Source organism: Protopterus annectens, chromosome 17.part0, assembly GCF_019279795.1.
Source record: "Protopterus annectens isolate FY-2018-M chromosome 17.part0, PAN1.0, whole genome shotgun sequence".
NCBI classification, from domain to species: Eukaryota; Metazoa; Chordata; order Ceratodontiformes; family Protopteridae; genus Protopterus; species Protopterus annectens.
The window spans coordinates 820,934,585-820,948,418 of NC_056751.1; the positions used below are offsets into that span (position 1 = coordinate 820,934,585).

Genomic DNA, 13,834 nt, shown 5'->3' on the forward strand with positions numbered 1-13,834 from the left:
TTTGCTGTCTGCCTGAGGAAAAATTCTTGGGTGTCTACCTGGGGTATAGAAATACCTATGCAAACATTTTCAGGTAGAAATCCTGACGAAATGGGATTAAATGTTAGATGGACTTTCATAGGTGTAAGCGATTATTTTAAAAGTATGGTGTAGTTTCAGTGTAGTTCCAGAATGCCTAAGCTCTCAAAAAAAAAAAAATTCAAAGGACGTTGTCAGATTGTTCGTCTACTGCATAGTAAAACTTATTTTAATGAATGGTTGCTGACCCAGACTGCATACACTGGATATACATGTCACAGAAAGGTTTTTTAACAAAGTGCACTTTACTTGTCCATATGTTTGGTTTTCAAAATTTAACAACATTAGTTAAACGTGTTCATCCAAGCTTCATAAGCACATTGAAAACCTCTGAATGTGAAATGATTAGTAAACATCATTATTTGTAATTTGCTTAAATTTTGCTTAAAGTTTTGGATTTACAGTCATTTATTCTTTGTAAACATTTTAATACCAATTAGATGTTTTGGTAAAATTATTAAAAATAATATAGCAGAATCACTATGCTGTGGTTATTTTACAAACACTGGGAGAATACTTTAAATGATTCATTAGCCATGTCTGTTTTGGCCTGCAGTTTATACTTCATACTATATCAGTTTGCATTGTATTCATATCTTGAGTTCTTTCTGAACCAAGCTGGATCTCTGCATTTTCTATTCCATTGCTGCTTGTTGAGCTGTCTTTATCTTCAGATTCCAAGCATTTCTGTAGTTGATATTCAGTGCCTTTATTTTTATCTTTGTTGACTGAAAAAGTAATGCCATTCTTGTACCTTTTCAGGAAAATGCATTAAGTGATACATTAGAAGGATATAATTGTATCATTCCAAAAGCTGGTTTAAGAAACTGTAATGTAGCTCTAGTTCATTTACCCTTTGAACTAAAGAATTAATGTTGACCATATGCTTTTCTAGATCAGGCCACACACACACACACACACACACACACACACACACACACACACACACACACACACACACACGCGCACAAAAAAACAAACAAAAAAAAAATCACAGTTCATTGTCATGTGCCCCAAATCAAAAATCAGATTAAAATGTTGCTTTTATGGACTGGCTTTATCACTGATGGTAAGCAGTAGCATTTTCCAAATGTGTACACCCTTCCCACTAGCATAATTGTCTTTTCCATTAAAATATTCAAAAATGGAACAGCAAGTACCTGGGATCTGGTATGTTCACTACAATAATGTTCTCTCAGGTTGTTTGAATGATCATAGTGTGCCAAAGTACACAGTTGTTTTCCTCATCAGTCTGTTCTGGACTAATTTCCTATATATTCTACTTACTACTGATGTCCACCTGTCCTCCACAGGCTTATTTATTCCCATCACTGCATCATATACTCAAACAGTAGATCCCTAGCTGAATTTTGCAGTAACCCTGCAGGTGGGTCCTTCCTCTTCAGAGAGACAATAAACTCATTGTTTTATTCCCTAAGAGTTCTGGTTCCTCCTTCTTTTGAGTACTTTCAGTATGCACTGGTGTAACCAAATCCTTCCATAATCTTAGAGGTGAGCCCTCTTTCTCTCTGTCCAGGAAGAGAATAACATTAAAGCCTACAACCTCTAAGACTTACACTTCCCAGTGCTAAAAGATGAGAGCCAAGGAGCGAGTATTGAATGCATAGCTTGGAAGTAATTTATGGAAAGGGATCCATAACTGGGTGAGAAAGGATGACGCAAATGTCACCACCCATATCATCAATCTCATCCCCCTGTTGTCATTCATGCATAGAATCAGGTAGACATGCTCCAGCCTCCAGGAAGATCCTGTCCACCACCAGGATAGGTACATCCATTCTCCCAACCTGCACTGTCAAGTGTCCAAGGTGCTACTTGAACCCAGGATGCCTGGACTGTAGTCAAGGCTTTATTCCTCTATGCCTAACAGTTCACTGACACTACATAAATAAGTAGAGGCAAGTACTTTTCCATCTTATGGAGTAAATGTTTCCACTTTGAAGCCATCCTTCCAGTAATTGATTGTACCCTTACTAGGAGGCAAGTATGCATCGGTTACACCTGATTGTTAATAATTCTGTCTCCCAAACCCCTTTGCCTCAGATTCCTTAAATTCTAATATATACAAATGCTTTAGTGACAATAATGTCCACTCTCTATGTCTGCAACCAGCAGATGATCTGAAACAGGGAGTAGCATTTGTAATGTGCTTTGTTTCATATCTTCCATCACTGTTCCCCCCACATCCGACACCACTGACACATCCAAGACATTATTAGACGACAAGGAGATTAACCCCACACTCCTTTGCACAGCCAGTTACAAACAACAATCCAGTAACTAATAGAACTTCTTAAGCTTTTCATGCAGTTATGTTGTGTGTTTCAGATTAAAGGTGGCTCTAGATATGTGTGGAGGTTTGGCAGAATAGCACACTTTTGATCAATGTAAGGCAGAAACAAAACCCAGATTCTTTTTCACTGAGTCACAAGACCACAGTTATTTTATTTATTTATTTATTTATTTATTTTCATTTGTTTATCGGGTAGTGTCACGCTGGGCCAGGAGCCCGTTTTCAGTGGAGACCCAGGGAGAAAAGCTCCAACAAGTAATTGACAGAAAAACAGCAGTGGAAAAATACAGCAGAGTATCACATGCTTTGGTACAAATACAGAAAGATTTGATTAAAAGTTGCAAGGAGGCTAGTTCACAATATGCAAGTGAGTATACAAATCATGATAACAAGAATAAACCAACATTTTTTTTTACATAGTTGGTAGGTAACAAGAAAAGAAACAGACAAGTAATACCTCGCTGTCACACAGGAGAGTATACATTGGTATGCATACAAAGTCGATCTAGTTAGAGTAAGAGACGTCAAGTGGGTATAATTAGCCTGGAGCTGTGCAGGAGCATAGCCAGTGATTAGTGAGGTGTTCTTTTAGGAGTAGTTTGAAATTGTAACCGTTTGGATTTTTTAAGATATTTGGGGTACAGTTCCAGGTTTTGGCTATTTTATTAGAGTAGAAGGAGGCTTAATGGCAGTTATGGGATTTAGTTACCTTTAGAAGGAATTTGTCAGATGATCTGAGGACCTGAGGTTTGTATTAGGTTGAACTAGGTCAATGAGAGCAGGGCATTTGTTGGGTTTATGGATGATACTGTGGGCAATGGTTCATTGGTTGAGAGGTAATATGTTGGGTAGTTCAATCCAGCTGAGTTGGTGAAGTGCAGAACAGTGATGAGATTTAAGGGGATGGTTTATGGCAAACTTGGATATTTTGTTATAGCAGATCTCTAGGTTATTCAAATCAGACTTGCACAAGTTGGTAAAGAATTGGGAGCAGTAAAGGAGGGTGGATAGTAGGTGGGATCTGTTTGTGGATAGGCTGGTGTTATTGGTTAGGTATGGTTTGTCCCTATAGAGTGAGCCAAGTTTGATGTGGACTTTTTTAATTGTTAGTAATATGTATTTGTCGAATTTTAGACAGTTGTCTATTGTTATGCCTAGAAGCTTAGCTTGATCGACTGGTTCAGTTTTTGTACTATTAGAGAAGTAGATGGTGAGAGGAGGTTGGTTATTTTTAGCTTTTTTATTACAGAAGACCATTAGCTTAGTTTTGTTTGGGCTGATTATGAGTAGATGGTCAGTGAGGTAGTTTTCCATGTCTTGGAGAGATTTTTGTGTTTTTTCTTGTAGATTCTGAGGTGAGGGGGCGGAGCAGATAAGAGTGGTGTGATTGGCATATTGAATGATAGAGGCAAGTTGAGTGGAAATACTGGGGTTATTGGTAAATATGATGAAAAGGAGAGGTCTGAGGATGGGGTCTTGGGAGACTCCAACAGAGATGGATAGAAGGGGGGAGAGTTTGTTTTTCCATTTGGTAGACTGCTGTCGATTAGGAAGATAGTCAGGGATGCTGTACTGAGCTTATATGTTGCTAGTTTGTTGAGAAGTATTTGGTGAGATACTGAGCAGGATTCATGAAGCCTCCGTGTAAGAGTTACAAGGCTTACACGGAGGCTGCAGTTAAACGGTGTGACGTCAGCATGCTATGCATATGCATGAGGGCATGCTGAATCACACCTAAGGCTAACACGGTCCGTGTAAGACAGTAGGGGGCGTGTCTGTAGGGCGAGCCCTGCAAACGGACACGCCCCCAGAAGAGTAAAAGTCCCGAAAGAGTAAGAGTCCGTGTAAATGTGAATAAACACAACACAACACATGCCCCCACAGACTATGAACATAAAATGTATAAATGAACATCTTATATTTTTTTTATAAGTTGTAAAGATGTTTGCCCGTGAGTGCGCTCGTTTGCGCGGGCGTGCCCGGCGCTTAGCCACAGTTAGCAGTCAGTGGAAAAGCATATAAGAACTAAATATGCAAAGTAAGCCAAGAAGCAATAGCGTAGCGGTAGAGATGTTGGCTGAAGAGGAGGCAGTCATGGTTCGAGCCCCCACAACATCAATTTTTATTTTTAGTGAAATAAGCACGAAACAATTCCTTGACATATATGTACATATATAAAATTATATTTTATGTAAAATGTAATGAAATGGGCCATGTATTTTGAAGAAATGTGAGATAATAAAAAAAAAAAAATGTCAGATGTGCCTATAGCTGAGCTACAGTCTAACAAGTTGAGGATATCTGCCTGTAGGTGAGCAGTGTTTTAACAGGTGTAAAATGAGTGCCCGTAGGGGAGCAGTGTTTTAACAGGTGTAAAATGAGTGCCCGTAGGTGAGCAGTGGTTTAACAGGTGTAAAATGAGTGCCCGCGGTTGAGCAGCGTTTTAACATGCTGAAACTGTGTGCCCATAGCTGAGCTGAGCGTAATATGCGTGCTGACAGCCAAACGATGCGTAAACCAGCGTGGCCCATTTGCGCGGAGCTGCGTACCGCGTCAACAAGCTAACCGACGGGCAACGTTGAGCAAGCTGTATCAAAACTGCCTTTACACAGACACACCTCCTAGCCTGTGTAGACAGTCATAAAATATAAAAAGCAATGGCCAGGCTCGAACCCAGGATACCATGCACCATAGTCAAAGTACTGAACCACTAAGCCATGACAGTTGCACTTAGAAATGCAGTAATAGCATATATATAGGAATGAATAGAAAAAGGAGCATGACAAAGCAGGTTTTGTGAAGCTGATACAATTCCAAAATGGCCAATCACAGATAAGTGTGGGAAAAACAGCATATATAAGCCCCATAGGTGGGAATACACAGCATAACCGATTGTGGAACTGACTTGCAGCCAGGATGGCAGGTGTAGGAGAGGGTAGTTGCTTCTGAGCACAGAGGTGGGGCATTGAGGAGTCCAAATATATGGTTTGGCTCCTCGTCCATGATCATGAGGCCCAACGCATGCAGGGCCAGGTCCTGTGGGGAGCATATAGGGCTGAGGCGTGGGACAGGTTGGCACATGATCTCACCAGTGCCACAGGAATACCAAGGACTGGTGAACAGGTCCGTCACCACCATGTGGACCACTGAACCGTTGGATCCAGGAGGCCCGGCAAATGCCCAACGCCCCACTACTGAGTAAGTTACATGTAATTATTTATGTCAGAAATTAACCTAGCTGATATTATGGAGATGTGTATTCCAATATTACTTCATTTATATTACAGCTGCAGGTGTCCGTTCCATGAACCGTTGAGCCTATGCCGATAGGCTGGTGTGGTTGTGCCACCAGGCAGGTCAGTAATTCTCTCCCTGTAACTGTAAAAAAATATATAAGTATGACAGCTTGCAAAAGAGTGCAGTGTAGTCACTTATTAATAAAATGTGCAAGTAACAGTGCAAGAGAGTTTGCAAGTATTGCTTGATTACAAAAGTGTGATGCAGCCTGTTATCCAAAAATAAAAATGAAACAAGTCTGAAATAAAGATGTCCAACCTGTAATATAATAGTACATAACCTGCAGCAGGCTGAAAAGTACAGCTACAGAAGCTGAGTAAAACACATGTGTGAAATATATCCCTGTTTAAATTCTGAAACATGACACAAGTGAGACTGTTGGAAAGGATTGTTATAACTAAAAGTAAAACATGTCAATAAAGTCTAGAATTAAGTACCATCCTGAATTGTAAAAATAAAACAAGTGAGAGAGTGTGAGAAAGAGGTATGAATCCACCAATAAAGTAGTAATAACTCCTGAATAAAGTATACTGCAGTCAGTACAGAATGAAATGAATGTGACAGGCAGAACCAAACAGCAACATGTGTTGAAAAAAGTACTGAAGCTGGAATGTGTGTCCCAAAATCTGGATATGTTGCTCTGAGTTTGCAATATGCAGATAGTATGGTTGTATGAAATACCAAACATCCACAGTTGTCTATAGCCATATAAAGCAAATGTAGCAGGATGATGTAGCTGAACAGAGCCAGATATGAATGTGTATGAATAAATATGAAATGTATATTGATGTAGCAGTAACACTCCTATCACCAACCTGAATTAGTTATCACATAGGAAACTGTAGTTAGACCAGTAGTGTGTATATATCTGCAGCTAGTAGAAATGTACAGCATATGTATAGGTATTTGAAGTTATTAATGAAATATTTCTTCACCCTACCCTATAACCCCAAATAATCCATTCCACGTGAAATGGGTATGTGCATTCACAATTAACACCCCTGGACATTTGTCCTGTTGGTTCATACATATTTGCATGTACGTTGATGCATGTGCCCTGTTCATACATCCAAACCTGATGGCCTGTTGCCATCAATCAACCCTGCATGTTGTTGGATTGTGTATTGCTGTTCAAATTATGCATGTGTTATGCTTGCTGTTAAATGGCTTAAATTTATGGGTGTTTGTTTAATGGGAATACTAATGCATGCTGTTACAACTAATTGTGAATGGTATTGTACGTTACTAACCCAAACTGTCATAAAATAATGCAAAACATAGGACGACAGGAAAGGCGGGTTCCAGCGGACCCACCTCTCCCACCTCAGCTGGCAAGTGCACCTGGCAGTAGTGCCCAGGCCGCACCCTCCTCCGGTGGCCCTGTGCCACCTGCGGGTGGAAGTGCTGCAGGTGATGGGGCTCATCCCCCCTCTGCAAGCGTGGCCGGAGGAGAACATCCACTCACCCTCCGTAGTGTCCGGACTGTGGTGCGTAGGGAGATCCGGCACACTGTGCTTGGGCCCCTACACCAGCTTGAGGCACGGGTGGCACAACTCACGGGCGTGCCTGCTGCCCGGCCTACATAGCCCCCAGCACAGCCCCGTCCTGGGCAGTGAAGGCACAGTGGCAACTGCCCATGGGTGGGGATCTCAGTTCCACTGTTGCCATCTGTGGGCTCATGGGCTCGAGATATCCAAACATCTGTCCCCGTCAATTGTGTAACCCCCCCCACATGTGTCATACACCACCCCTGTATGCATCTTGTTTGTCTTGTCTGTTAACCTCCCCTACCTACCTCCCCAGCTATACCGACTTCCTGTACCTGACATACCACTCTCACCTGAAAAAAAAAAGGGCACTCTGTACCCACAAAAAAATTATGCCCCATACATAGCTGCCCATTTTGCACACATGTCTGCTGGACATGTAAACTGGCAATTACAATTGGCTGTACAACAAATATTATTGTTGTCCTCACACCTCTCTCAGGGTGGAAGGTTTCAAATTTCACACCAAATTACAAACATATGCACAGCTGTTGCTGACGAAGAAATGGGCAGCTATGGGCCTTTCCTACATCCCTCCTGCAAAACCCGAGCTTGTTTTCCTACTGTCCTACCCTCTTTGTGCCCCCTTTTTCACCACTTTCCTATCTCCCCATTTTCTTTTCTTTAAAAGAAAATAGCTGGTGTCTTGAGTAAGCACTTTTAAGCAGTAGTAAGCGGGAGTGCGCTTCTGTGCGCTTAGCTAAGCGTGTGTGCGCCAAGCTAAGCGGCAGTGCGCATGCGTGACCTCCACGCAAACCAGTGCTAACCCGCTTACAACTGCTTAAAAGTGCCTTAGTCACTCTGAATGACAAGGCCTCTAGTTTTCTCAGCAGCAAATTAAAATACCTCGCTCAGTCTCAAACCCAGGACCTTGGAAACACTGGTCTGCATGACTTACCACTAAGCCATGACTGCTATACAAGAACATTGTGCTGAAAGAAATATATCATAAAATAATAGGAATTAATGTAAAGGGAATATAGCAAGTCTAGTACACAAAGCATGTTATGTATATTTACTGTAAAATCTAGTGGATTTGTAAAATAGTACTGTGTGCTGAGAAACAGTCATGCTAGTTGGTAGCTACTAGGTAATAATGTCACAGTAGCATTTTGCAAGCCACACACATACTTAGAGCAGGATAAACACTGCCATAGTTGAATAGTTAAGAGATCAGACATAGCAACTGTGACTGAGTTACAGGGATGTCCCTGATATGAAAACAAATGTCAACTGTGCCCCACTGACACCCTGTCAAATGTACTAACAGTAGGCAGAAAGGTGTAACTACACATGCAATGGTAACTATGACTGACTGAAGGTATGCACCACCTGCACGTCACAAATGGTGTACTAATACATATGCTTGAAATAACCCAAAGTCACAACTGCAGAGTATCAGAATATGTCATTGGAGTAACCCACTGCTATGTACCATTCCATGAGGCTGATAAAAGATGCACCGGAGTATCTGAGGCGTGCTCAGCAGCATGAGCAGATACCCTGTAAGTGTCAAGGCCCACACCATGGCCAGACCACACTGCATGCAGTAACACCCTACCACAACAAACACATAGGGAATTGCTGCCCAAACAGATTTAGCAAGCATTACAAGCTGTGAATGTAAATGGAAAATAGGAAAGCCATAGCAACACATTACAGGAAAGACACCTAGCAGGCATACAAGGAGTGAATGTAAAGAACAAATATTGAAGCCATAGCAACAGATTGCAAGAGCCACTGCTATATACCAGTTACACCACAATCCCCACAGGAAAGCACACACACCCATATACACAGTATTACTAGTCGTAGGTGTCAGTTTACATACACACAGAGTAGAGGACACTGGAGGAAGGAATAGTCAGCTTACAGAACAACATGCATTGCAGTGTCTACAACACAGCCTGAAATATGAGAGACATACCAACCCTTACACTCACAGAACAGTGTCCACAGCAAACCAGCATGGTCCCCACCCTGATAATCTGAAAGGGCTACGCCTACCTAACAGACCATTTTATAGCACAGTCCTGTAATCACAGTGAGAACTGCAATCACTACACAACAGGCTGCATGCAATTAGTAAATGCTGGCTAACAATTGGTGCAGAGGCCATCACATGGACATGTGCAGATACCTACAAAAGCATCCTGTACTCCCAGTCCACACATGCAATACTGTCATTGCACCCACTGGAGGTAGAGAGAGAGAGAGAGAGAGAGAGAGAGAGAGAGAAAATTAAAGAAAGATAGAGAAAGAAAAAAAAAACCTGTAACAACAAAACAAAGAGGCTGACAGCAGGCCAAGCAACTGCAAGCCTACACAAACAGCTGCAACAAACACAGGTAATGTAAAGTACTACTATAATACTCTACATACTGTGAACCCTCCAGATGTGTCATTGGTCTGTATCTATGTATATGAAGATGTGCATAGGGCCGGGAACATACTGAAACATAGCAATGTATGTGCACATAGCAATGTAGGTTGTAGTGCAATGTACAAGTAGGTTGTACAGTAATGGATGTTCAGCAGTACGTTACTGTGTGTATACATATGTGGAAGTAAAAAGGAGTATATATATATATATATATATATATATATATATATATATATATAGATATATGTATATATATATATATGTATATATATATATATATATATATATATATATATATATATATATATATATATATATATATATATATATATAATATGCATATGTGTATACATAGATAGAGAGGGATGTAGAAATACATAGACATATATAGTTTCACAGTGTCATAGTTTAGTACTAGGCTATCTGCAGACAGTGTATAGAATAGATGTAGAAACTTGCGCCTCTGTATAGTAGTGACACAGTGAAGACCCCCCTACATAATAGCATTAGTTTACTGTGCCTCTGTCTAGTAGTGACACAGAGATGACCCCTGCTGTAAACCTATGATCTCCCATCCACTTGTCAAGAATGCACATGAAGAGTGTCAGTGAGGGTCTCTGCCTAACATAAACTGGGATCCTGTTCCACAGTATGGGAAGCCTCTTAGTGATGGATCTGTCCCTACAGTATGTCCTATTCATATGTGTGCTGAGGTTTAAATCCATATCTGTCGTGGTTTTGATGGATTTGGATTGTATGAGGTGGAACATGTCCATCAATACCTGATTGGACATGGCCTACTACATCAGGTACAGATCACCCCTACGTAGGCAGTATGCTATGGAATAGAGCATGAGTTACGTTAGTCTGGCAGCATATGACAGTTGTTGCAGACCCTTGATCCTCCTGGTGATGTACTTATGGGGTCCCCCTAGCTGTTGCAAGTGCCAGGTGAGGTACATACCAAATGGGGCATAGTGCACAGTCATGGGCCTGATAAGGGAGTATAGGGGTACAATGACCCCTTTTGATCTGGATGTGAATCCCTTCATGATAAGGTGGGCAAGGTAGGAAGTCTATCCAACCACTTTGGCAATGTGGGTGTCAAATGAGAGGTCAGCATTGAACAGTGTCACCAGGTCTCCGATTACTTTGTCTGTACTCAGTGGGTTATTATCTATGTGATAATATGTAGGTACCTTGTCCGTCCAAAAGGGTATGAGTATACATTACGTGGCATGCAGTGTAAGGCCATGACTCCAGCACCAGTTGTTGGTGTCTGTGAGGCCTGTCAGTAGGATGTATGTGTCAGCTGGTGTATCGCCTATGGCGCCTAGTATGCAGTCATCTTTGAACATTGTCAGCCACTACCCTCCCATGTCTGCTTCCACATCTGGGAATTATATGCCGAACATGAGCGGTCCCAGGACAGAGCCTTGTGGGACACCACATGTGACTGGCTCTGAGTCTGACATGGCACCAGTGAGTTTGACTGTAGGGTTTCTATCCGTTAGCTGGTTTGCAACCCATCATGTGACATACGGATTTACATTTCAGCTGTTGATCATGTCTATGATGCCAGAGTGCGGTATTGTGTCGAAAGCCATAGGCAAGTCCAGGTAGGCTGTATGGACCACTGTGCCCTCGTCAATGGCTCTAGTGATTGATTTGAAAAGGTCAACCAGGTTCATAAGGCAGGATCTGCCCTCTACAAAGCCAAACCGGGTGGGCTCAAGTGTCTAAGTCCCCAATGTCTCCGTGTATGGGTACCATAATGATCCGTTCCATAGCGTTGCAGACCAGGCTGGTTAAGCTTATGGGGCAGTAGTTACCAGGGTCTGTAGAGGTGCCTCCTGTGTGGAGTGGGACTACTGTTGCTGTATGCCAGTGTCCAGGTACATATGCTGTAGTAAGGCTACGGCTGAATAGCATTTAATGTGCATGTGTAGCTCCTCTTGCAGTTCACGTAGCATGCAACCTACAATACCGTTGGGTCCCATTGATGCTGTGTTTACAGCTCTGCTGAGGGTGGTTCCCAGCTGGACATCTGAGATGACAGGGAGGTTACAGTCAGCTGGGATAAGTAATTCCACATGCGTGGGTGAGGGAGGGGAGAAAACTGCACTGAACCTGTCTGCCAGAATGTTGGCATTATCTGTGTGTTCAGTGTAGCATCTGTCACTGTGAACTAACTGTGAACACAAATGAGGGTTCCCACCCAGGTGTGTAACATAGCAGAAGAAGGCCTTGTGGTTATCTGTAGTGACACACCACAAAGCTGGAATACAAGAACGTCAAATAAAACACAAATCATTAAGCAAAAACTTTATAACACAAAACAAAGCTTTCGGGCAAAGACCCTTCTTCAGTGTTAGACATAAAATATTAGCCAAGCAATCATGCTATATATCTGTAGTGACCATAGCGATGTCCCTCTCATTGTTGGCCTTGCATGTTTGTATGACAAAACATATCTTTCTACTACTGCTGATCAGAGATGCCGTAGCTCTATGGAAGTATGCTCTGCCGTGCAGTAGCTACCTTCTGTTGTTATACAATTTGTTCACTGCTGGGGTCCACCAGACAGGACGCCTGCCCTTGGTGGAGAGGGTCATGGTTTCATTTGTGATTGCATGATCCATGCATTCTTGGAGATGTCTGTAGAAAGCATATGTGAAGGTGTCTGCATTGTGGGAAGTGGTTTACACTGGCCCAGTGGGCATTAAGGATACCAACTCAGTTATAAGAAGTGTAAAGTCAGCATGTGAGAGGTTTCCCACTGTAGTCTTTTGTGTTGTGGGGGAGGTGGGATATGTATATCCAGGGGATTAGTCTGTGGTCAGATGTGACTAGTGAGGGGTATACTTCCAGTGTGTAGCACATTGTCCCCATGTTTGTGATGATCAGGTCCAGTATATTATCTCCTGTTGTGGGAGAGGTGACTAGCTGTTCCATTGCATTTGACATAGTGAATTCCGGGAACCTTTGGGCTAGGGTGTTTGGGGTAGAATAATGCACCCAGTGTATGTTAGGGTAGTCGCAGTATCCCAATATGATGGTGTGTGGTGGGACATTCATATCCTCCAATGTCTACAGGAAGGTTGACTTTGGTCCCTGAGATTGGGAGGGTGGTCTGTAACATGCTACCAGTTGTATAGCAGGTTTGCCTACGGTTATCTGCACCTGGATTGTCTGTGATGCTTCATGTGTTGCCACTAACCTGGAGGTGTGTGTGTCCTCCATGAATATGGACACACCCCCTCCCTTTTTTTTTGTCCCGAGTCCTGGAGCCAAAAAGCATGATACGGGGTATAGCCTGGTACCGCTGGTGTGCTCTCAGGAGCCTTGAACCAGGTTCTCACTTACTGCACAGACATCGAGATTGGTAGAATATGTACGTACAGATATATGTAATACACACATACATATATAGATATCTGTAGAGACATATACATATACAGATAGATCTGACTGACAACAGATATGTCTGTATATGACTATCTATCTCTCTGTCCCACCCCTCACACTCTCACTCCCTGTGTCCCTCTCTCACTCTCTCCCCCTCCCCACATCTATGTGTATATATCTACAGCTATATATACATATTTTATATACATATACAAACATATATATATCCATATACAGATATAAATATATCAATATATATATATATATATATATATATATATATATATATATATACATATATAGACTGTGTGAGGCACATGTGTGCAGATGTCTTGCAACAGGTGCCTGGTGTCAAAGGCATGGAGTGAACACCAGTGTGGATACTGGAGTACCATACCCCATTCAAAAACACTGACACCAGTAACCACCACATATGTACATGCCTGCCCACCACTGCATGTGTCAGGGGGGAACAGGGGCAACAAGTGTACAATAGGCTCCACATTGATATACACAGTGGCACACTAGTCCTGTAATACCTGCACATGGAATGTGTCAGCGGACATGGTGTGTCAGCTATGGACATGTAGGTCACTGTACCCCTCCACACCCCACAATGTCCTACACGGTATGTACCTCCCATGACAGCTACAGATATGGAGAAGGACAGACATATGCAAGTAACTGTGTCAATGCACTCAAACACCACAGAGCGCACACAGACTACCTACATAGGGGTTACCACTGCTGGATATACATAGTTCGGTCACACCCATGACAGTTGTCTAACAACCATGGTAACACCTC

At 42.2% G+C, this 13,834-nt stretch overlaps 1 protein-coding gene across 1 annotated transcript in view; it reads right to left on the minus strand.

Moving 5' to 3' along the window:
* Nucleotides 1-212: 212 nt before the first annotated feature.
* Nucleotides 213-13,834, minus strand: part of LYVE1 (lymphatic vessel endothelial hyaluronan receptor 1) — a 428,786-nt gene continuing 415,164 nt past the window's right edge. Inside the window, exon 9 of the mRNA XM_044059009.1 lies at nt 213-832. Coding sequence (XP_043914944.1) covers nt 643-832 — 190 coding nt within the window. The 3' untranslated portion in view covers nt 213-642. The remainder of the gene's footprint in view (nt 833-13,834) is intronic.